General features: G+C 45.3%; 2 protein-coding genes across 4 annotated transcripts in view; one reads left to right on the plus strand and one right to left on the minus strand.

Annotated features, from left to right (window-relative positions):
• The window catches only part of LOC147900007 (3'-5' exonuclease domain-containing protein / K homology domain-containing protein / KH domain-containing protein), a 133,327-nt gene that overhangs the window by 99,758 nt on the left and 11,786 nt on the right, over window positions 1–21,783 (minus strand). For all 3 annotated transcript variants that reach the window (XR_015541333.1, XM_087377338.1, XM_087377337.1), the window contains exons 3-4: window positions 10,391–10,522; window positions 10,238–10,288 (exon numbers count right to left, since the gene is read on the minus strand). Coding sequence is in view for 2 of the 3 variants with exons in the window: in XM_087377338.1 (XP_087233464.1) it covers window positions 10,238–10,288; window positions 10,391–10,522 (183 nt within the window). In the remaining variant the exon portion in view is untranslated. The remainder of the gene's footprint in view (window positions 1–10,237; window positions 10,289–10,390; window positions 10,523–21,783) is intronic.
• LOC147900008 (large ribosomal subunit protein P1-like) lies at window positions 3,080–4,327 on the plus strand. Its single transcript, XM_087377453.1, has 4 exons — window positions 3,080–3,139; window positions 3,870–4,002; window positions 4,086–4,177; window positions 4,280–4,327. The coding sequence occupies exons 1-4, from the start codon at window positions 3,080–3,082 to the stop codon at window positions 4,325–4,327; spliced, it is 333 nt and encodes a 110-aa protein (XP_087233579.1).

Consider the following 21,783-nt stretch of genomic DNA (forward strand, 5'->3'; position numbering starts at 1 on the left):
ATGCCCACCACATCTTCGAATTCTAACTAAACCATCAAATCCTGTCATATTACTTGTTATATCATCCGTCCAAACATGGCTGTCGTATTTGGTTTCTGTCCCCTCAGCACGGTTAGGGAGGTCCGAAGCGGGAAGCTCAAACAAAATATTGCCATCATACTTTACTGGAAGTGCATCAACTTCTTGTATTGTTGTTACAATGTCCATAGCTTTTTTGAGTGCACTTCTTGCAGGAAGGTTTTTCAAGAGAGGAACCAAACTCATGGTCTTATCGGATTGTTCATCTACTTGTTTTTTATCCGACACTTCCTTACTGATTTCTGTCAAAAGCTTTACACCTCTAACAATGAAGGTGGTTCCAAACTGAGTGTCAAGATGAAACAAGGACTCCTCACCTACAAAGGGAACCTCAAAGGACAAGTCGTCACACTTGCTATCAAGTAGTTGATGCAAAGAGATTGAGCTCGGTGAAAGTCCAAATGCTAAGTGAAGGTATTCCCTACTAATGCGTGCAACACCATTCGTTGTTGCAACTTGCAGTGTCTTCGACCTATTGTCATTGGACACAATTGCAAAATCCATTGAAGGAGGAAGGTCGAAGGGAAACGGAAGTGGAAGAAAGGAGGGTGGAGAGGGAGAGGAAGAAGAAGAGGCAGAGGCAAAGAAAGAGAAACTAGTTCAGAGAAAGAGAAGGGGAGGCAGAGAAGACTAGTTTCGTTGGCACTAGTTTCGCTGGCGAAACTAGTGAACACGCCTACGCCTACGCCTACGCCCACGCCCACGCCTACGCCCACGTCCACGCCTAGTTTCGGTGAACACGCTCACGCCTACGCCTACGCCTACACCTACGCCCACGTGCCTACGCCCACGCCTACGCCTACGCCTTCACTAGTTTCGCTGGCGAAACTAGCCAGCGAAACTAGTGTTCACTAGTTTCGCTGGCGAAACTAGTGGCGTGACGAACTAGTTTCGCCAGCGAAACTAGTGTTCACTAGTTTCGCTGGCGAAACTAATGGCGTGGCGAACTAGTTTCGCCAGCTAAACTAGTATTCACTAGTTTCGTTAGGAGCATCTGTTGTGTTTCCTGCCGTCGTTAGTTTGAGTTTTCTCTAGTTTGCTATCTCTAATATGTTTCGTTTTGTTTCTAACAGTCTGCAATCATGTATCTCATGTACTATACTAACGAAAATGGCGAGAATGTTTACACGTTGCAGGTATTTCCTGTGAAGTATAAATATTTTGGCGGGTCGGTTTTGCCCGTAATCTGTTTGTGTCTGTTGTCAAATTCTTAGGGATGCTAGTTTTCATAATGCTTTTCGGGCCAATGCCTACGCCTTCACTAGTTTCGCTGGCGAAACTAGTGGCAGAAACTAGTGTTCACTCACTAGTGAACACTAGTTTCTACACTAGTTTCAACTAGTGGCGGAAACTAGTGTTCACTAGTGTAGAAACTAGTGTTCACTAGTGAGTGAACACTAGTTTCCGCCACTAGTTTCGCCAGCGAAACTAGTGTTCACTAGTTTCGCTGGCGAAACTAGTTCGCCACTATTTTCAGTGGTGAAGTTCACAACTAGTTTCGCCAGCAAAACTAGTTGTGAACACTAGTTTCGAAACTAGTGTTCACTAGTTTCGCTCAAAACTAGTTGTGAACACTAGTTTCGAAACTAGTGTTCACAACTAGTTTCGCTGGCGAAACTAGTTCTGAACACTAGTTTCGAAACTAGTATTCACTAGTTTCGCTGGCGAAACTAGTTCACCACTGAAAATAGTGGCGAACTAGTTTCGCCAGCGAAACTAGTGAACACTAGTTTCGCTGGCGAAACTAGACTAGTGTTCACTAGTTTCGCCAGCGAAACTAGTGTTCACTAGTGTTCTCTGTCTCCTCCATCGTTCCCTTCTCCCTCCTCCCCCTTGTTGCATTTGTAGATCTAGGCTGCCTTCTTCCGCCTTCCCTCGCTGGATTTTGCTCGAAATAGTTTCCCTTTCACTAGTTTCGCTCAAAACTAGTTGTGAACACTAGTTTCGAAACTAGTATTCACTAGTTTCGCTGGCGAAACTAGTTCACCACTGAAAATAGTGGCGAACTAGTTTCGCCAGCGAAACTAGTGAACACTAGTTTCGCTGGCGAAACTAGTCTGAGTTCGCAAGTAGATCCATATATCACGACTTACTACACAGTAAACAGTTCTACAGCAAGAAGACGACAAAGACATAAAAACAACTGGAGGGTTGAGGGCGGTTAGAAATGTCTGCCTGAGCGAAGCTGGTCCTACAGGAGGGCCGCAGCCAGCTATGGCTGCGCTACATCCAAACACCAGCGCCAAAATAAACAATCCATCACTTTGTGGCCTCCCACAGTCAACATTCCGCTTCCTTTTCCTGTTCTGACGTGCCGGCCTATTCACCCTTTGGTAACTCGCATTCACAAACTTCACCTGCCGTCCGGCATCTCCTGTTCTTGCTCACAGCTGTCCACTTCGAGCTTGGACGTCCCCATTGCTACTCTTTCTTTGCTTGGATTTGGATGCAGCTTTACCCCTGGCGATTACCTTGCGTTCGACTTGCTCGGCCTTGCATCGAATATTGCATCCTCGCCTTGCGAACAACGAAGCCTGATTAATTCGCGTATGAACCCAAGGCTCCTGTCAAATACTGCGAAGAAGTTTTGCCGGATCGCTAGGGAATCACCTGCGTTGTAGCCTAGATGATGATCCGTTCATATGTTTAGAATTTCGCACGGTAAAGTGGAGGAATCGCCTCAGTTCTAAGCCTGGACGATGACGACTCTAGTTTCGCCAGCGAAACTAGTGTTCACTAGTTTCGCTGGCGAAACTAGTTCACCACTGAAAATAGTGGCGAACTAGTTTCGCCAGCGAAACTAGTGAACACTAGTTTCGCTGGCGAAACTAGACTAGTGTTCACTAGTTTCGCCAGCGAAACTAGTGTTCACTAGTGTTCTCAGTGAAGCTCTGTCTCCTCCATCGTTCCCTTCTCCCTCCTCCCCCTTGTTGCATTTGTAGATCTAGGCTGCCTTCTTCCGCCTTCCCTTGCAAAGCTTGGCACTCACACAGCCTTCGCCATGTCGATCAGCGAGCTCGCCTGCACCTACGCTTCTCTCATCCTCTTCGACGACGGTTTGCCTCACATCCATCTTTTTTGACGACGGTTTTAAGCGAGTACCAGTGCACCAAAGCTTCTAAGCGAACAAGCGACAAACCTCACTGTCGAAGAAGGAACCACCGTGACTACCAGTGCACCAAAGGTTGAAGCGTCAAACCTCACTCCCATTGTTATTAGCTACTTACATAGTATACACGATCGCCGTTATTACATTAGTCTTGATCAGTTTGGATGCATATTCGGTTTTACTTCCGTTTCTTGTAAACTTCCGTTGTTATTAAGACGAGTACCATGACCCGTCTCTAACGGAGACCTTAGATAGACTTCGGTGGAAGGAGACGGATAAGAACGATAAGGAGTGTTGCTTAAATGGAAAAACGAGCAAGAAACTAACGAGCAATTGAGACACTCAAGATCTCGTTCAGAAGAGCTAAGCCCTATGAAAGATAGTATAAAGGACTGCCATGAAATAAAAAACAGTCCGAGTACAAAAGTCGATAGAGAATCGGTCGTGCTAAAGCATGATGCTGGAAGAAAGCAGTATCCTGTAGAGGAAAACACGAAGGCAAGCATCTCAAGTTAATTATGAGTTTTGCGTGACTTTCTGTGTTCACTGGGGATCTCGAACACAATGGCCGACGACATGCACTACCGGCTTTCTCACTTCTCACCTTTGACGACGGTTTGCCTCACTTCTCTCCTAGTATCATCTTTTTTGCTGCATTTCAATCGGTTCTCACTCCTTTCCCCCCTCCCAGGCTGAGAAAATTGCCACCCTCGTCAAGGCCGCCGGCGTCCAGATTGAATCCTACTGGCCTGGTTTGTTCGCCAAGCTCCTCGAGAAGCACAGTGTTGAAGACCTCATCACCAACGTCGGTTCCGGTGAGTATATCGTTGGTCATGCCTTACGCGAAGGACATTTGCTTCAGAGCTAGGGATTTGGTCCCTTACTTTCTTGATCGCAGGTGGTGGCGGAGCTGCTGTTGCTGTCGGCGGAGGTGCTGCTCCTTCTGGTGCTGCGGCTGCTGCACCGCCTCCTCCCGTTGAAGAGAAAAAGGTAAAGCCTGGTCGACCTGTATTTTTGTCTGAGTTATAGTCTCTTTCTTTACGGAGACTTCCTTATTGTGCTATTGCTGTTTCTCTCCCTTTGCTGGAAGAGCCAAAGGAAGAAAGTGACGAGGACATGGGATTCAGCTTGATCGACTAGACGGAGCCCATGGTTTCTGTCTCCTCCATCGTTCCCTTCTCCCTCCTCCCCCTTGTTGCATTTGCAGATCTAGGCTGCCTTCTTCCGCCTTCCCTCGCTTAATTCTCCATTAGCTGGATTTTGCTCGAAATAGTTTCCCTTTCCAGCTAGCTGCCCGCGCCTTTGGAAGCTTTGGGCATCATCCGCAGGCTCTCTAAAGCAGCGCTCATAGGAATTCTTCCCTTCTCTCTGTCAAGTTTTTCTCTTTGTCACGGGTGGAGTTTTTTTTCCATCTGCATTCTTCTCCCTCAACACTTCCAAAAAACAATGAAAGATCCTTTTCTCCCGTTGTGCTGAACCCTGCCTCAATAGCGTTGTAAGAGAGCCCGACTTTGTAATAGATCGTCCCAACACAAATTGATAGCATCGTGTACACGAACAATCGGAACCAATAGTAGCTCACATCTTGTCATTTATTTGTTTTTCTTCTTGTGCAGGTGAGCTTATTGAAAGTTGTGCAACAAATGCCTCCAGTAAGTTTGGATTCTTTTTCTTTTTCTAGTTGCATTTCACCTTTGCATTTTTGCAAATCTTGTAATTGAGTTCTTCAAATGTGTAGAGAAAGAAACGTGATGTGTCTAGTCCTATCACAAGGAAAGGTGGCAAAAGGAAGAAGCAAGAGTCAGAGGTCAAGAATGAACTGAAGGAGCTTGAGCAAGTTGACATTGAAAATGATATTGAGGATCCTGAGGACAACAAGGATAAAACTATAGATGAACCATCCAACAAAGTAGGAGTTAAAGATGATGTGGAGGATATCATTCCAGAGTGTGTTGAGAGACCTTCAGGTGCAGATATTTTAGAGCTTCTTACAGTAACTAAAGAAATTCCACCTCCTCGAATTCCCTTGTGTCGTTGTCTCATAAACCCAGTTGTGCGTCAAATTAGGAATGATTTGACCATTTTGAAAAGAGCATTTGAAATAGAGGGATACATTCCGACAAAAGGATCTTTTATTCTATCTATCAAAATGCCTGATGGGTCTTCGAAGGATGTTGATGATGTCACAAGAGAACGTTGGGACAAGAATTGGAGCTTAGTTAATGATGAGTTTGAATCAGAGATAATTGGCACACCATGGAGCTTTCTATCAAACAAAATGTTCTTCGTGTGGGAAGGAAATCATCGTACAGCATCTTGGATGGAAAGCATAGAAGAGCTTTACACAAATATCAAGTCTAGACACATTAGAGTGCAAGCTCAAGTTATTGAACCGGAAGCAAAGGATGAGCTTAAGCTTGTTGCTGCTCTGCAAAGATTTAACTTGTAAGCCTTGTTGTTTATGTTTTCTATATTGAGATGGTAAGTGCTTGTAAATGAAACCAATTTTGATCCATTTAAGTCAATGGTTGCAGGCTTAATGAAGATGCAATTGTTGTTACTAATCTCAAGGATTATTTGTACCACACAAGCACACTCGTATCTTGTGATGCTCAATATTTTACTCAGGATTTTAGTGAGGAGGAGAAAAAAGCTATTGAGTTGGCAAGACAGAAAGAGATTGGAAGTGGACGAAGGGTGTGGTATCCCCTCACCCAAACTATTCTTGGGAGGATGGTATTTGCTGTAAGTATTAGTTCTTTAGTTTATATATTTTCTTTTTTTGTGACTTTGCTTTGTGTTCCAATAACATTATGATGAGATTATCTGTTTATGTTGAAAGGGGAAATGGAAATCAGATTTTGAGGCTCAATGCAAGAAATTGCATTCTTCCATGCCAAAGGATGAGAGAGAGTCCAAGATTCATGAGATTAAAAAGACTGTGGGAGCAACATATCGAAGAAAAATTACACGGGTAAGTTTTCAATTTACCAAATTTTGTATTTATAGATCACAAATTTGAATTTGTAGTCCACAAAATTCTACGTTTTATATCTCAGATATTTGAATTTATAGTTTGCAAATTTGAATTTATAGTTTTCAAATTCTAATTTTACAACTCATAAACCATAATATATGATTTGAAAATTATAAATCTATAGTTACAACTTGCAAATTTTTAGTTTGTACTTTGAAAACCTTAATATATGGTTTGTTGTGTGTATCAAAGTCTCTTCTAAAACTTTACTATTTGGCAGATGCTTTCAATAGTCAATCCTTCCCATGGCAAGGAGTGGTTTAATATCCTTTGGAATTTACCATTTGAGGATACATCAATGAAGATCACTTTGGAGAAGCTTTACCAAGTATCAATTGCAACCTGTTCCAAGGCAAAGCAACTATCTATTCTTTCTCTTCTTGGTGCAGATGACAATCTAAAGGAGAGTTATGGGATGCCTATGACTGACCATGGTTTCATACCTTGGCTTGCAAAAGAAGTATGGATGGACCATGTGTTGGCAGATGCTGGGCGATTGCTTGACCAAGTGATGAAATCATCAAGCATTGAGGGTGCAGCTACACTTCCAGACAGTCCTTCTATTCTGGAATACTTTGATGGCATTATAGTGAGACACAGGCCTTTTTTGTTTGAGCCTTTTGCTTCATTGATGACAGTTGCTGTTGTTCCATCTAAGCAAGTTGATCTTACAAATGCCAGCAGACGATTGGTTTACAGGTGCGTTTTGGCTTTCGTTTTCAATTGAAAGATATCTTTGTAATACCTTGCATTCTCTTATATTATCCTAAAAATCATTTAGGTATCTCCATTATCTGGCTGCAAATAAGAGTCTTAAGGTGGTACCATCCATTTGCAAGGCTTGGACTATGCTTGCACCTGCTACTTACTGCATGTACACCTCTCATATTTTTAGAGAGAATAAGCATAAGGATGGTCATATATTGCTTACGGAGTGGGAAAGGAAGCACTGCCCTTGGTGGATCGAGATGAAGGCTGGAACATGTATCGAGGAAGAGAAGGAAACTTATGATCGCCATTTAAAAGGTGAGTGCAAGTCAAACTCGGGTTCGTCGGGCAACATGGATGAGGCACAAAAGAAGAGGCTTGAAGAGGAGCAAAAAGCAATAGTAGAAAAGCAAAAGGCAAGTCATGTGACTCCAAATAACAAACGAGGTGGAAGACCTAAACCAACGGGCACTTCTAACACAGGTCTATTTTCTTATAACTCTTTCTTTCATGTTTCAAAGTGATTAGAAGCTTCCTACAAATTTAATTTAGGATTCTTTGTTATTGTAGACAATGATCCACGAAAGGAGGAGTCTCTTCTTAGCAAGAAAGTGTGTAATACGGATATGGTTTATGTTCCTTTGTCCACTTTCTCATCATTTGCAACTCGTATCTCACAAGAGAACTACAAAGTTTGGGAGTATGATTATGTATCACTTGGAAAAGAAGTTAAGCAATACAAGTATGATGGGGCTTTTCAAATCATAAGAAATTTTTACCATGAACTTGGTGGCATGAAGAAGTCACGCAATGGAAAAAATGCTGCATGGAGTGTGGATTTTTGCTTGATTGACCTTCCTACAGGATCAATAGTGAGTGGAATCAAGGGTGGAATCCCTGGATGGAACATTCTAAATGAGGAGCATATCTCATGCTCACTTGCTATTGCTTCATCTGTGATGGATGATTATGGATGGACATTGGTGATGTGTTCACCTGTATCCACTTCATTCGTTGAGCGTTTGGCAAGACAAATGAGACTAGAGGTTTCTTGTAGGTGAGCAATATATCACAGTTGATAATGTCTGTTTATGTGAATTGCATTCAGCTATTGGTATCTTATAGTTAGTACATGTAGATGGATCGTGGAGACGGGAGATTGCATTGATGTTGCGGATAATGTTGGCTTTGGTGTCAAGGTATGTCATTTGGCTATTTACATGATTGTCATGTTCTTGTTTGTTCGTATTTTAGTATTCTCCATTAACTTTTTCAATCTATGTTTTATGTAGATTACTGCCTTTCAAATCCTATTGTTCTCTAGGATTGGCAAGAAGGCACATCACTATCTTGATAGGGCAAATAAAGTTTCCCAATCCCTTAAGGTGTGCATGGACAATTATTTCATCACTCATTACTTGCCTTCAAGTGTACGGTGCATAAAAGAGGGAAAGGGTGGACAGTGGCGTGGTGGGTTGGAGAAGAGTAGCTCCATGATGTTGATGTTCATGGAGTTGTTGTGTCCCATTGGAGGCTCTGTGCTTGAGCTTGGTGCAGGTACAGCACCTGGGATGAAAGCAGCAATTCACTCAGGACGTCCATGCATGGCAGTGGACAATGACAAAGAGATTTGCATAGGATACTTAGAAGGCATGCTTAGAGACAACTTCACAGAGGCAGGGCCTTCAAGTGTGAATCAAGCAGTCCTCATGATAGATGATGAGGAGACAGACTATGACTTTGATGCACCTCTTGATTAGTGAGTAATTTATTTGATCTATGTGTATAATTTAAGCATGGTTAGATACTGACTAATTGAGCTTAGTGTTCTGCCTTGCTATGCAGAAGATGTGGCTACCCAAATGGCAGGAGATAGCACATTCGATTATGAGTTGGTGGAGAGGCATCATGGGCATCTAGACTACATAGATGACTTGGCTGATGAGGTCTAGAGAGCATGTCCTGGCTTTTTATGGATTGATGCAAAACTTAATTTCTCATGTTTTCATTATCATCTCATGTAGACCTGGTTTCTTATGGATGGATAGCCATTACCTTCTTATGCAAACCTTAACTTCTTATGGATTGATAGATTATGGCTTCTGAATCATGTGATTTTAATGGTCTTTGACCTAATAATATGAACATGTCATAGTTGTTTTGGAAATGTATGGCAAGTTGTAATTTTTAGATTTGAATTTTTAGGTGAATTCATAGTTTACATCTTTGATTGTTAAAATATATATCCATCCCTCTATTGAGTTTCGAAAGACTAAAAACAAATAATTGTTGGCAATCTCACAAGCTTGAGGGGAGGTATTAATAAGCATATCTACTTAAAAGTGAACAATGCCACTAGTCCTAATTTTGTTGGCATGTTGAGGCTTATAGAAAATACAATGAATGTGCAAATATAATACACACAATTGCATCATGAGAGCATTCAAACCAAGGGTATATGTCTTTGGCTCTTTGTACCTTGGTACATGCATGCAGCTAATATGAGAGCTGTCGATTGAGGTTTTTAAAAAAAGATATTTCATAAAAAAACATTCATTCAAGTATAACTCCATTGAGTGTTGCTCGGATAATCCGCTCAAGGGTTTCCGCTCATAATATGTACGCACCCGCAGAGACTTACCGAGGATGAGAACTCATGGCAGCCAAAGAGCATTGTCCCAAGACAACCCCTATCTCCTACAAGGCTGATTATTATTTGCTGTTTGCTGCACCCATTTAACAGCCCGCATATAAAATTTTGAGGGCGAAATTCCTTGGGGAGGGATGGCTATAATGAAGGTGGGAAATAGCAGGGAATTAGGAGGGAAATAGGTAGGAAAAAAAGAAGGGAAGATAGGAGAAAGAAGGGGGACTATATAACTCAGCCCCTAATGATTTGTATGGTACTTTTTGATGTGACGTCTAATCCTATCTACTCTCCCTCCTCCTTCCTGCTACCTGCTGCCTATGCTCGCACTCTCTATCCCCTCATCCTTCTCTCTCTTCCTCTCTCCTTCCCCTTCTCCTCTCTTCTCCTCCCTTCCTTCTGCTATTCTCTCCCCATCTCCAAATCTTCCCCTTCCCCCTTCTCTACATAACTCAAATACACGGACAAATAGGGCTGACATTTTCTAGAACATAGCAGAACATTTGATTCCTTCTTCTATGCATGGGCAGAAATTATTCATATATTCTAAAGAATCCACTTTCATCCAAATGCCCGCATTTCAATAGCTTTACCAAAAGCAAGTGCATCTGTGCTAAACATCTCTAGCACAAGCTTTTGAAGTTGTCGCAACACTTGCCTGGGTATCAAAAACATTATTCAGCCTGATACCATATTGGAAGTACAAAGCCTGTGCAAATAAATATTCCAAGCAAATCAATACCTTGTTGCCTTCTATATATTTTCAGTGAAAATAAATCCAAAAAAGACAGCTAAATTCATTAGTCACTACCTCACTGTCCCGCTTGCAATCATGAACAACTTTAATAACATGAGCAGATTCCAATGCAGGCTTACAGGCCTGCATCAATGAGTCCCCACCCTCAATAGCGTCAACAAGATAGACTCCATCTTCAAAAGCAAGCTGCAAACAACAAATAATTCCAAAACAGAAGCATCATTACAATCTTATAGGGGAAGATGTAGGTTTAACCCTGCCAAAAAAACTGTAACTGTTAATGCAATGAAAACAAATATACACCCAGCATGCAAGAAAACCAAAAGTGAAAGGAGATCCAACACTGACCTAATCAATGACTACCTGAGTGACTTATCCCAAACTACCGAGTACTTATCAAAAAAATTTAGAAGAATAAGGCATAAGACCAGCAAGCAGCTGGTGGCTGGGAAAGGGACGTCTGCCAAAAGTCGAAGTGCGAAGCCCCAAGGTTTTACTACAGCCATTGCCAGTTCTAAAGACACAATGGGAGCTATAGCGATAGAATTTGTTACAAGCTTCCCTAAATCCACACAGGGACATGATCTGGTATGGGTGGTGATCGATTGTTTCAGCAAGCAAGCTTATTTTTCTACAATGCAAAAAGAGTTCGAAGGTAACAGAAGTGGAATCACATCACATTAAGTTGTTTTTGTAGAGATAGCAAGTTTTTGCTTTTTATAGCACCTCAAAATTCCTCACGACTCAAAAGCTATGGCCATTCGAAATTTTACCAACCTTTGTCCAAGGAGTGGTCAAAATGATGATGTGGCATGCATGGTGATATGGCACTATGTGCATATGCTGAATACAAATGTGTGCTTGTGAAGCACGGTGCGCCTTAGGTGACATGATGATGTAGTAGTATGTCAGGTGTGATTGATGATGTGGCACTTGATGGCGTTTTTGGTGGTAGACCCTATTTGATAACTTGGGGGTACTAAATGTTGGAGGTCAATGCTCCACCCTCTGTTACCATTCACCATAACTTAGTTGCCCATTTGTCAGGATCCCAAAGGAGGAAAGCCATCAGCATTTAGTTTATGTGAAGCTGAAATGCATGTTCATTATCATGCAGCCATCCATCGTCCCAATGAGATGGACTGCATGTGTAGAACAACATATGGCTGTCCAGATTCTCTCCATGCATCCATCTAGATGCAGAGATGACACATAGCCATGTGAGATGATGATATGGCATCTTGGCCGCATGGACAGCACCCCAAGGAGATGATGAGGCCCACGGGACATGTTTTACTGTATGGAACATATGGTGCTGAGATGGGATCAATCACAGGCTGCTGTCATGGCACACAGCTCCGTGGACCTGTACTGCACTGAAGCTGTAGCAGGTACTGCTGATGACATGGCTGTCAGCATGATGGTGTGGCAGTCGGCATGCCACTTTTCAAGTGGGGTCTAGTCAACCTCTAGGTCGGCTCAATTGAGGGCTCTTGTGCCCTGCCGTCTCAAGAGTTATGCAAGGAAGGCAACTCACACCAATAAACATTACTTTCCACCACTATGCTTTTATCTTGTTTTTGTCTTTGATGACTGATGTATTCTAATGACTGGATGTCATCATACTTTGTCCCTTTGAGTTGATCAAATATGAGAGTACCACCCAAATAATAGATGATGCAATCTGGTGGATGTTCCATGAACATTGCTTTATAAAGAAAACATGCTGTGAAATCATGGGTTCATATCTCATCTCTTATTTGCTCTTCGTTGCTTTACTCCAAGACTTTTTCTTTGCATTGTCTCTAAAGTGCTTGGTGATTGCTTTGGAACTTGCCTTTCACTTTGTCTTTGCATCTGTTCTTTTGTTTTAGGTTGCATGATGTCTTCTGGTTTTGCTATCTCAACTAAGAATAGTTCCATTTGGCTTGATCAATCCAAATTACATAAATGTCGTTGTTTGCACACATAGGATTGTGTCTTTGGAATTGCTAGACGTGCTCATTGTGTCTTTTCTACAGACCATTAACCTTGGTCATGGTTCTATCCATGGAATGCTAACGTCGCTTGACTCACATCTTGTCTTTCTGCAAGATGTATCTCATGATTTTTGCCGGAGTTGAAACTGTTAATGTGATGATTATTCCTTCTTTTGCCCGCATGTTACTAGTATGTCCATTTTATTGACAAATGCTCCATGTCTTCCTGAAATTATCTTCTTATGCTTGTGCAGGTTCCTTGCTAAAGTTTGCATAATCTTACAAACTGATCAAGTTCAGCACCAACAAAGTTGTATTGAAAATTTGTTTGCATTTGTTGTCTAGTATATGTTGATACACTTGCATCTCTTCCTTTATCTTCTCCACTTGACATGTTGTCAAAGATGCTACCATCTTCTCCAATGATTCCATTGTCCACCTGAAACATAAATTTACCATCCTTCTGAAGTTTTCTAACACTGGGACTTTCCTTCTCCTCCTCTTGATATATGTTCCACAGTACTTTCCCCTCGTATCACTTCTACCTCTCAGTCAGCCACCCTTCATCACCTCGTCCAGCTTCGCTACTCCTACATACCACTCCCCCGCCCAGATCACAGCGTCCCCACCCTCAGTACAACCTCAGCAGCCCACCTTCATTCCAACCGCTCTCAAGATCCAGTTCCCACCTGGACCAGGATATCTTAGGTCCCCACCACATGCTTGGGACTCCCTATTGGCTGAGATACACAGCATCCGGGCCCGTTAGGCAGAGCTGACACATTACACTCAGGAGCAGGCACGATACACCCAGGAGTAGGCCCGCATTATACACGAGCAGGGGACCCTTATCCAGGGGCTCAGACACGACATCACACATATTCGAGAGGAGCTCGGGACGCTCAGAGCAACCCCTGGAGGGACCCCAGTCACAGAGATGGAGGCACAGATAGCCACGATATAGTCGGCTATAGCAAAGACGACTAGATGGAAGGACGTGGCAAAACGGGAGCACGCAAAGGCAACCGTTTCAGCCGCCATACAGGAGCAGCAATAGAGAGCTTCGAAGGCCCTCAACATCCACATACGAGGGATCACGCGAGACAGCACCAGCACCACTACGATGCCCATGGAGGAGGCGATCACCTTTGTGACCACCACCATGGGGGTTCCTGACCATGGCATAGAGGGAGCATGGCGTGTTGGGAGAGACCCCAACCGAGAGCAGCCCCTAGTCATTCGCTTCAGAGATTCACATGCTCGACTAGCGACACTCCGACGCCAAGCCGCCCTACGAGAGCATCCCACCCTGTCCATGGACGAGAATTTGACACCACTACAGATTGAGAAGCGAGGAGTTCTTCTGCAGTAGCGGGATGTTGCTCGTAAGGAGGGGAAATGGGCCGTGGTCCGAGATGGTAGGTTATTGACTGGTACCCGTCGGGCTCCCATCCGTACCTCCTAGGGGGACGAGGCCTATGAGACTCAAGTTTCCGAGACCCTAGCCTGCACCATTTGGAACTGTAATGGTACCTTATGGTCAGACCCAAGGAACTTCTCGGAGACTTATATAGGACGAGACACAGTCTTTTACACGGAGACACACCAGAGCCGAGAGCGTCCACTACCGATAGTCAGTAACTACACATGGGAGTCAGCCTTCAGGGATGAGACGAGGGATACAAGAGGAGTCCGAGGATCAAGCGAGGTCACAGTATTGTACAGGTCTTCCCTCGCTGGAGCCATCTCCATTGAGAGGAAAGACGCACACTCCCGATTCATGTGGATCCGGATCCGACACACAGACACCCGTGACCTTTTCATAGCAATATGCTACTTCCCGCCAGACACATCCCACTTCGCCAGAGTGGCACGAGAGGAGGATAAGACATCACCATATGCACCCTTACATCAGGATATCCCAGACCTTTCAGCCCGCGGGGAAGTTCTCCTTGTTGGGGACTTCAACGCTAGGACGAGTACGCGCCAGGCACCACTCCTGGACTTCCGAGACGACTCTATCATGCTACCAGACATGGACCTAGACGGAGTAGGTATGACCAGGACCTCATCGGACCGACACGGGCCTGTTACACCATATGGACACGCGCTCCTTGATCTGGGTAGGATGCATGATCTCATTATCTACAACGGGCTTGACCTATGGCTCTCCTCAAGTGGTTTTACTTGCTTCCCACACGGGGGGTGCACTAGTGTAGTAGATTACACCATGGGATCCCCTACCTTCACTTCACCTTCACTTCATGTATCACCAACTTCACTGTAGCACCACTCCCTCCAAGAGCTGATCACACATATCTATTCTTCACTATCGCCACCCCACGCTTAGCCACACCACACACACCACATAGGAAGCAAGACACCTACCATGACATACACTTTGATCACAGCCTCTCTCCAGCCTACTCTGGACGCCTAACCAGACTCCTAATCTACATCGATCACATACCACTCATAGAGGACCGTGCTGCCCTGATTAGCCGCACACTCCACGAGGCTGCCCTCCAAATCTTTCCCCACATCACACGGTCTACTAGACCACCACCTCTTAGTTCTGTACCCTGCAACAACTGGTACGATGAGGAGTGCAAGGCTTATCACCAACAGCTCCGACTTGAAACCAGATGTCACCTTTCGAACACACTAGACATGGCACACAAGTACCGACGTCTCGTACGTCGGAAGAAGCAGGCATTTCTTCATCGAAATGAGGAGCAGCTGCTGCTGAACATCTTGTACAGCAGCAACTCTAAGGATTTTTTGCGGAGATTCCTTGAGCGTAGGTCTCCATCACCCCTCACCGACACGAGAATCTGGCACACGTATGCACACCATCTTTATGACGTCGCACACCAGCCCACTCCAGATCTCATACACACACCTCGCCCCACCACTTGCACGTTGTTCACTAGAGGGGGGGTCAGGGACGCGACATTGAAACTGCACAATGGCCCAGCTAAGGATCACGAGGGGCTATGCACTGAGTTTATCACATATGGGATCGACACTTTAGCCCCACTCCTAGCAAAGCTATTCAATGACACTGTTTGCCGTAGCTTCCCCCGTAGTTGGACACTCAACACCATCACTCCCATCCACAAGGCAGAGGATCCCAGGGACCCAAGTAACTATAGGACTATCATGATTGGACATGTGATGTCTAAGATCTATGCAGCTATATTGGATGCGTCGGTCAGCCTATTCGCAGAGATGAGAGGGCTCAGAGCAGAGGGTCAGGCCGGTTTCAGGCGAGACCTTGGGACTATGGATCACATACTCACACTCAGGAGTGTCATTGTGGAGGCCAGATCACGGAAGGAGAGGGTATATTGCTACTTTTCCGCAAAGCCTTTAACACAGTACCTCGAGCTCGTCTCATCACACACCTACAAACACTGGGATTTGATCAGAAGATCATCTGGGCAGTCATGGCACTTTATGAGAGAGTCTCAGGCCGAGTTCGAACAGGCGCAAGTTGGACAGATGAGATCTTGAGTACCATAGGGGTCAAACATGGTTGTCCCTTATCACCAACCCTATTTGGCCTCTACATCGATGAGCTCGAGACTTTCATGGGGGCGTTCGGAGGGACCAGTTGCTCACTTGCCGGGATCATCATCAGGATTCTTCTTTATGCAGATGGCGTGGCACTCTTGTTGTCCACACCCGAGGGGCTCCAACGACACCTGGATGCACTGCAAGCTTTTTGTCTATCCCATGATTTGGAGGTCAACCTTGGCAAGACCAAGGTCATGATCTTTAACACCTCTCGAGCAATCATGCATCGGAAGCAGTTTACTTTCGATGGGTTACCAGTTGAGATCGTATCCTCATACACTTACTTGGGGGTCATCTTCTCCGGCCCAATCTTCATGATGAGACCAGCGATGCAGGCCAGACTGAGTAGAGGATACGCCTCACTGGCTCGGCTAGAGAGACAATGCTTCCACTCACACTTTCAGGACCCTCGGACCAAGGCACTTCTCTTTGACTCCTTGGTCCGACCAGCCGATATGTATGGCAGCCCTTGTTGGGGACCTCTGACATGTCAGAGATAAAGTGGACACAGGTGGAGCGCTTGCAGATCCTCATACTCTCAGGGATGATGATCTGGGGGAAACCATCTGCCCTCTGGCGAAGTGTGCCCCCTTCCAGGGTCTCAAGAAGGATCAGCTCTGGGAGAGACTCTAAGCTCTCCACCACCAGTCTGATCCTGGGGACTCCATCATCTGCTAGGACGAAGGCGGCCGTCTCTTGCGGGGACTCGAGCACTATGCCAAATGCTCGACCAATGGAAGGGAGGATGGCTCGATACTCCTTGGGGAGCCCTAGGAAACGGAGTGTAATCGAAAACCATGGAACATGGTGTGTCGTAACAATGTCCTCCACGGTGAACCCATGATACCAAGGAAAGAGGTAGACAAGGTGTGGGCCAAGGAGAATGGGGCTCTGCTCCATAAGTGTCGAGGTGGTGTCAGGGGAGCTCAACTGGATGAGGAAAACACCTCGTCCATAGATGGTGATCTCCTAGATGTGATCGCCCTCTAATGTCAAGCTCGCCTGGATCCACTCTCGCACCTGTCTCCATGTAGGCGTGAGATAACTACCTGGAGTAACTGTCTCATTACGTGCTCGCCAACAGCGTCGCCCAGTTCTGTGGAGGCACCAAAGGTTAAATGACCTTCTTGATTTTGTGGATCCAAACTCTCATCGAACCAACTAGAGAGTATGAAATGGAGGCGGCTTGTTATCTCCCCTTCCTACGTAGACTATTGCATGCAATTATGCCACGTGGATAGCATACCACACCTCCTACCCTAACTAAATGGATCACCTAATGAGGATGATCACACTCCAACAATTACCTGTCTTAGAACAGCCCCCAATCCTTTGCCACTGGCATGTGCCTCCACAATGAAGAGATCATTGTGGATGTGAAAAATCAAGGCATACCAAGACAGGTGCATGAGTGAGAGTAAATTTCAGGTCTTCAAAACTGTGTTGTGCTTCCTTTGACCACAGAAAAGCATCCTTCTTCAAGAGGTCAGTAAGAGGACCTGCCCTCTTGGTAAATTTGTGAATAAAGCGCCTGTAGAAGGAAGCAAGACCTAAAAATCCTCTCAACTGGGTGGGATTTTGTGGCTGTGGCCAATCTTTGATGCATTTCACCTTTCGGGGATCCACCCGAATGCCATGTCTACTCACAATATGCCCTAAGTACCCAACCTCCTTTAACGTGCGTGCCCATGGAGATCATGAAAATTCAAGGTTTGCTTGGAGCGACCACCGTGCTGGTTCTTTGAGTTATGGAGTTACCTATTTTTACAAAAGCAGATCTATAACAACCACCACACTAGCAAATAGAAGGAGATCTATGACATTCATCACACTAGTTCTTGGAGTTATATATTAGTGCACCAAGGAAAATGCAATTGTCGATATGGCCCTTGAGGGGTCCCCTTTAGGGGCAAGGTCCATATCGACTTGCCATATCTATCTAGTGGCATCGTGGATGTTGTATAATGCATGTCGATATGGACGTTGTCCCTAGAGGGAACCCGTCAAGGGCCATATTATCAATTGCATTTTCTGAAAGTTCTATTGTATTTTTCTAGATATATCTCCATGCAACCACTGCGGTGGGTTGTTAGAGCGAAATACATCAGCAAACTCCGAGAGCAATTGCTGCATATGACAATCCTCAACACGGGGAATGCTACCCCCCTGAGATACTGACACATTCAATGCATAGAGGACACTCTTCTTCTTGAGCTCTCAGGCCAACTGCCTTGCTGAAATGACCTGCAATTTAGGAGTGGCAATGCCATGCAATGCTACAGTTCTACCCTTGTGGACAAAGCTGAGTGATAGGGCATTTAAATCATGCTGATTTTACCCATAGATTTTAACCAATCACAGCCTAGGGCAGCATCTATTGGGCCCATGTCCAATGCCAAGAGATCCCCAGCAAATTCATGATCCTCAGAGAGCTTGATCCTTGCATATTGGCAACAAAAAATTACTGATCAAATGTGGTCCATTTGCCACCTCTACTCTCAAACCATGATCAACCTCAGTAAGGTCTTAGAATTGATGAAACTATGAGTGCTACCGCTGTCCACAAGCTCTAATACCAATGTAGAAAAAGGGTAGGGAAGATTTGGAGAAGGGGGAGAGAATAACAGAACGGAGAGAGAGATGGGAGAGAGGGAGACGGGGGAGGAAAGAAAGAAAGAAAGAAAGTTAAGTCTTCGGAGGACCGATGGGTCTATGAGACTGTGAAAAACCTGGTACAAACGAGCTGTGGTGGTGGAGCTACTAAACGAGCATCCACACCAATGCAAATGCAAAAAATGGAGAATGTCAGTACTAAATCCTAAGTACAACATAGTCATGTCATGTCGGTAGTTGACTATCTCATCATCATCATCATCATCACCATCAAGACATCAGGGTGGATGAGGAATGGGGGCATGAAATCGGCAATGAAGTGTTGTCAGCCACTCAAAGGTGCAGCCCTGGCATGTATCCTGGTCATAGCTCTATGTCTAACCAGGGCTACTGTAACCCCCGTCGGGCGGGACCCGTGACTCTAAACATGGAGGGGATGTCCCCAAGTGTGATCTGTGTGTCAACCCTCTGTTTGAGCTGTCGGGTCACAGGCTCCAGTTCACGGTCATGTCGAGGCCTCGTCCCATGGGTGTCCATGTGATCTGGCTAAAAAAACTCCGTGATAGAGCTCTGAGAGGGATTAGCCCGTGCTCGAAGTATCCTCTCGCAATGTCTGAGTGCCTCATAAATGAAACCTGCCAAACATCGCTGGTCTGGGTAGGAGATGAATCGAGCCAGAGAAAGGTCGAGGCGTAGTGTATGACCCCTCCAAAGTAGGTGTCATAATCGGTGAGAAAACTATAGCGGGAGAAGAAGGGAGAGATGGAAGAGATGATGTCAGTGAAAACCCCTCTACCCCAGGGGAGGGTGGAGCAATCGATGTCATGGGTAGGGGTATATTAGTGCCAGTAGCTATAGCTGCGGATGTAGAGGCTGTGGATGGAAGTGGAGCTGAAACTGAAACACTGAAGCTGAGGCTGGCGCTGAAGCTGAGGATGAGGATGTAGCTGAGACGGAAGCTGAGACTGAAGCTGAGGCTGAGGTGGACCCTGCCTTTGCTTTGCTGTCAACTTCGAGTCCACTGCGGTTGTAGCGTGTGTTCACATCCTCAAGTTTTAGTTGTGTTTGTTTCTTGGTTTTGTTGTCGTCTTTCTTGGCGACTTTATCCATATCAGACACACCCAGTCCTGGGGGCTGAAAATGAAGAGGAAGTGAGAGGCTATGGGAGAGGGGGAATTAGAGCCCGATGGAGGGGGCTGAAGGACGTGACCAGTGCATAGAGCGCGAGCTGGCAAGCAATTTTGGTTTTTGGAGCGTCTTCCAATTCCACCTGCATCAAAAGATACAGCTCGCGGAAGAATATGATCTCAAGGGTGCTCAATAATGCACTGATGATGTGGCCTGTGGGTGCATATGGTGAAGCACAGTGTGCCTGTGAAGTGTGCCTGTGAAGGGATTACTCTGCTTGGGTGGCCATTATGCTACGTGGCACAACTTTGACCAAACTGTAACTCAGCCAACTTGTAACTGAACCAACCTCCAAGGTAACCTAACCAAACCTGTGTAACCTAAACAACCTCCTTACCCAAAGTTATACAAACTTAACCACTGTGATAACCCAGGTTAACACCTAACCCTGGTTAGATTTTATATGCCACGTGTAATGTAGGGATCAACAGAGAGAAAGGCTAGTGAGAGTGTAGTGAGAGAGCAGATAGGTCTCTGTGCAAGAGGCGACGCCGACGACAAGAAGGTGACGGAGAACGATGCGGTGCAGACCATGACGCATGGTGATGGGAGGCATGAGGAAGTTACGCCGCTTGGGAAGGCCTGCTTAGGAGTCAACCGCCAAGAGGTCGTCGTGAGGCATTCTGTGGACCTGGCTCCGTTCTGAGAGATATGTTCCTGCACACACATCGTCGTGTTGACGGCAAGCTTGAAGGACAGGAGCTCCAAGAAGCCTTCGCTCCAAAGAGACCAGTCGCTCAATCTGACGCTCCAAGCAGAGAGAGGCGTGAGGACGGCGATGGGGTTGGCGGAGGGACTGGCAGAGAGGCTACGAAAGGTTGCAAGACGTGAGGCAAGGCTACAAGGGGCTGGCAGATAGGTTACGTGAGGGGATGGCGCATCAACAGTAGCAGGAGGCCTCACGATAAAATTCGCCATGGTGCGTTTATCGTTTCTGAGGATCCCACCTCCCAAGCTGACTTGGACTTGCACATGTGACCCGAGGGATTTGATCCGACGGAGTTTCACCCGTTCGTTTTGATTGCCTGCGAACCACCCATTACAATTAATGCACCGTGGGGAAGATTCAAATTTGTAGCAGGCTCATGGACCTATGGGTTTGTGCTGCGTCTCCAGAAACGAATTGGGTTCAAGAACCTGGAGCATGACTGGCAGAACAAGACCCATCCGATCCTTTTCTCCAACCCGATTCACAAGACAACGACACTAACGTATAGAGTAACCCTTGTGAACGAGACAATAAGCTATTTTCATTCTTCAAGAGACAAAAGGAACTTGGAACTGTAGAACCAGTAGCAAGTTACCTTTGTAATCCAGTGTGGAAGACAAAGACGATGGGTAATGCAACCTTGAGCTCACCACGGCAAGTCTCTCAGGCATTCGTGGAGCTTATTTTCGTCAAATGCCCTTGTCTGAGGAGTATTGATCTGGGGGACTGCCACATTCAAGAGTTCCCAAAGGGATCAGCACACTCGTTGGCGCATTTTGTAAAGATTACTCTAAATGTATCAACGATCGCTGTTGATGACCTTTAGCGCTTCGTTAGCGTGTGTCCATTCCTGAAAGATCTGGAATTGAACTATTGTGATGGTTTGGAATCCGTCTTTCTTGCTGCGCCAAAGCTGATCAACTGTGATCTATGTTTTCTTCATGATGATCAACTCCAACTAGCGACATTGGAAACTCCGAACTACCTACGATCTCCATTTCGAACGACAAATGCCACGCATATGTCGACTAAGTGCCTTTCATTGGCAACGGACCTCCACTATTATTGAGCGTAGCATATTAGCTGCAGTTGATGGCGCTTGCAGCTCAAAAATTCCGGGTTCAGCACCCCTTCCTTTTCTTGCTGGTTCTTTCACCGTCTGTAAAGCCAAAGCATCCCAAACTCGTTTTTCAAAGTTTGTAGTTTCTATGACTGGGAAACCTGGTCGTATCGGGTGGATCAACAATCAGCAATTTAGGAAGCTGAATCGATGCCAACTCCATCTCGGTGTGTCGACAGAGTTTCTGAATCAATTCCGCCAAGGGAGAGAGAGAAAGAGAGAGAATAGGGAGGACTTATATAGTCCCTCCACATTTCCC

The sequence above is a fragment of the Dipteris shenzhenensis genome, chromosome 7 (genome assembly GCF_047967505.1).
Source record: "Dipteris shenzhenensis isolate YYH24624 ecotype China chromosome 7, Dip_SZ_1.0, whole genome shotgun sequence".
NCBI lineage: Eukaryota > Viridiplantae > Streptophyta > Polypodiopsida > Gleicheniales > Dipteridaceae > Dipteris > Dipteris shenzhenensis.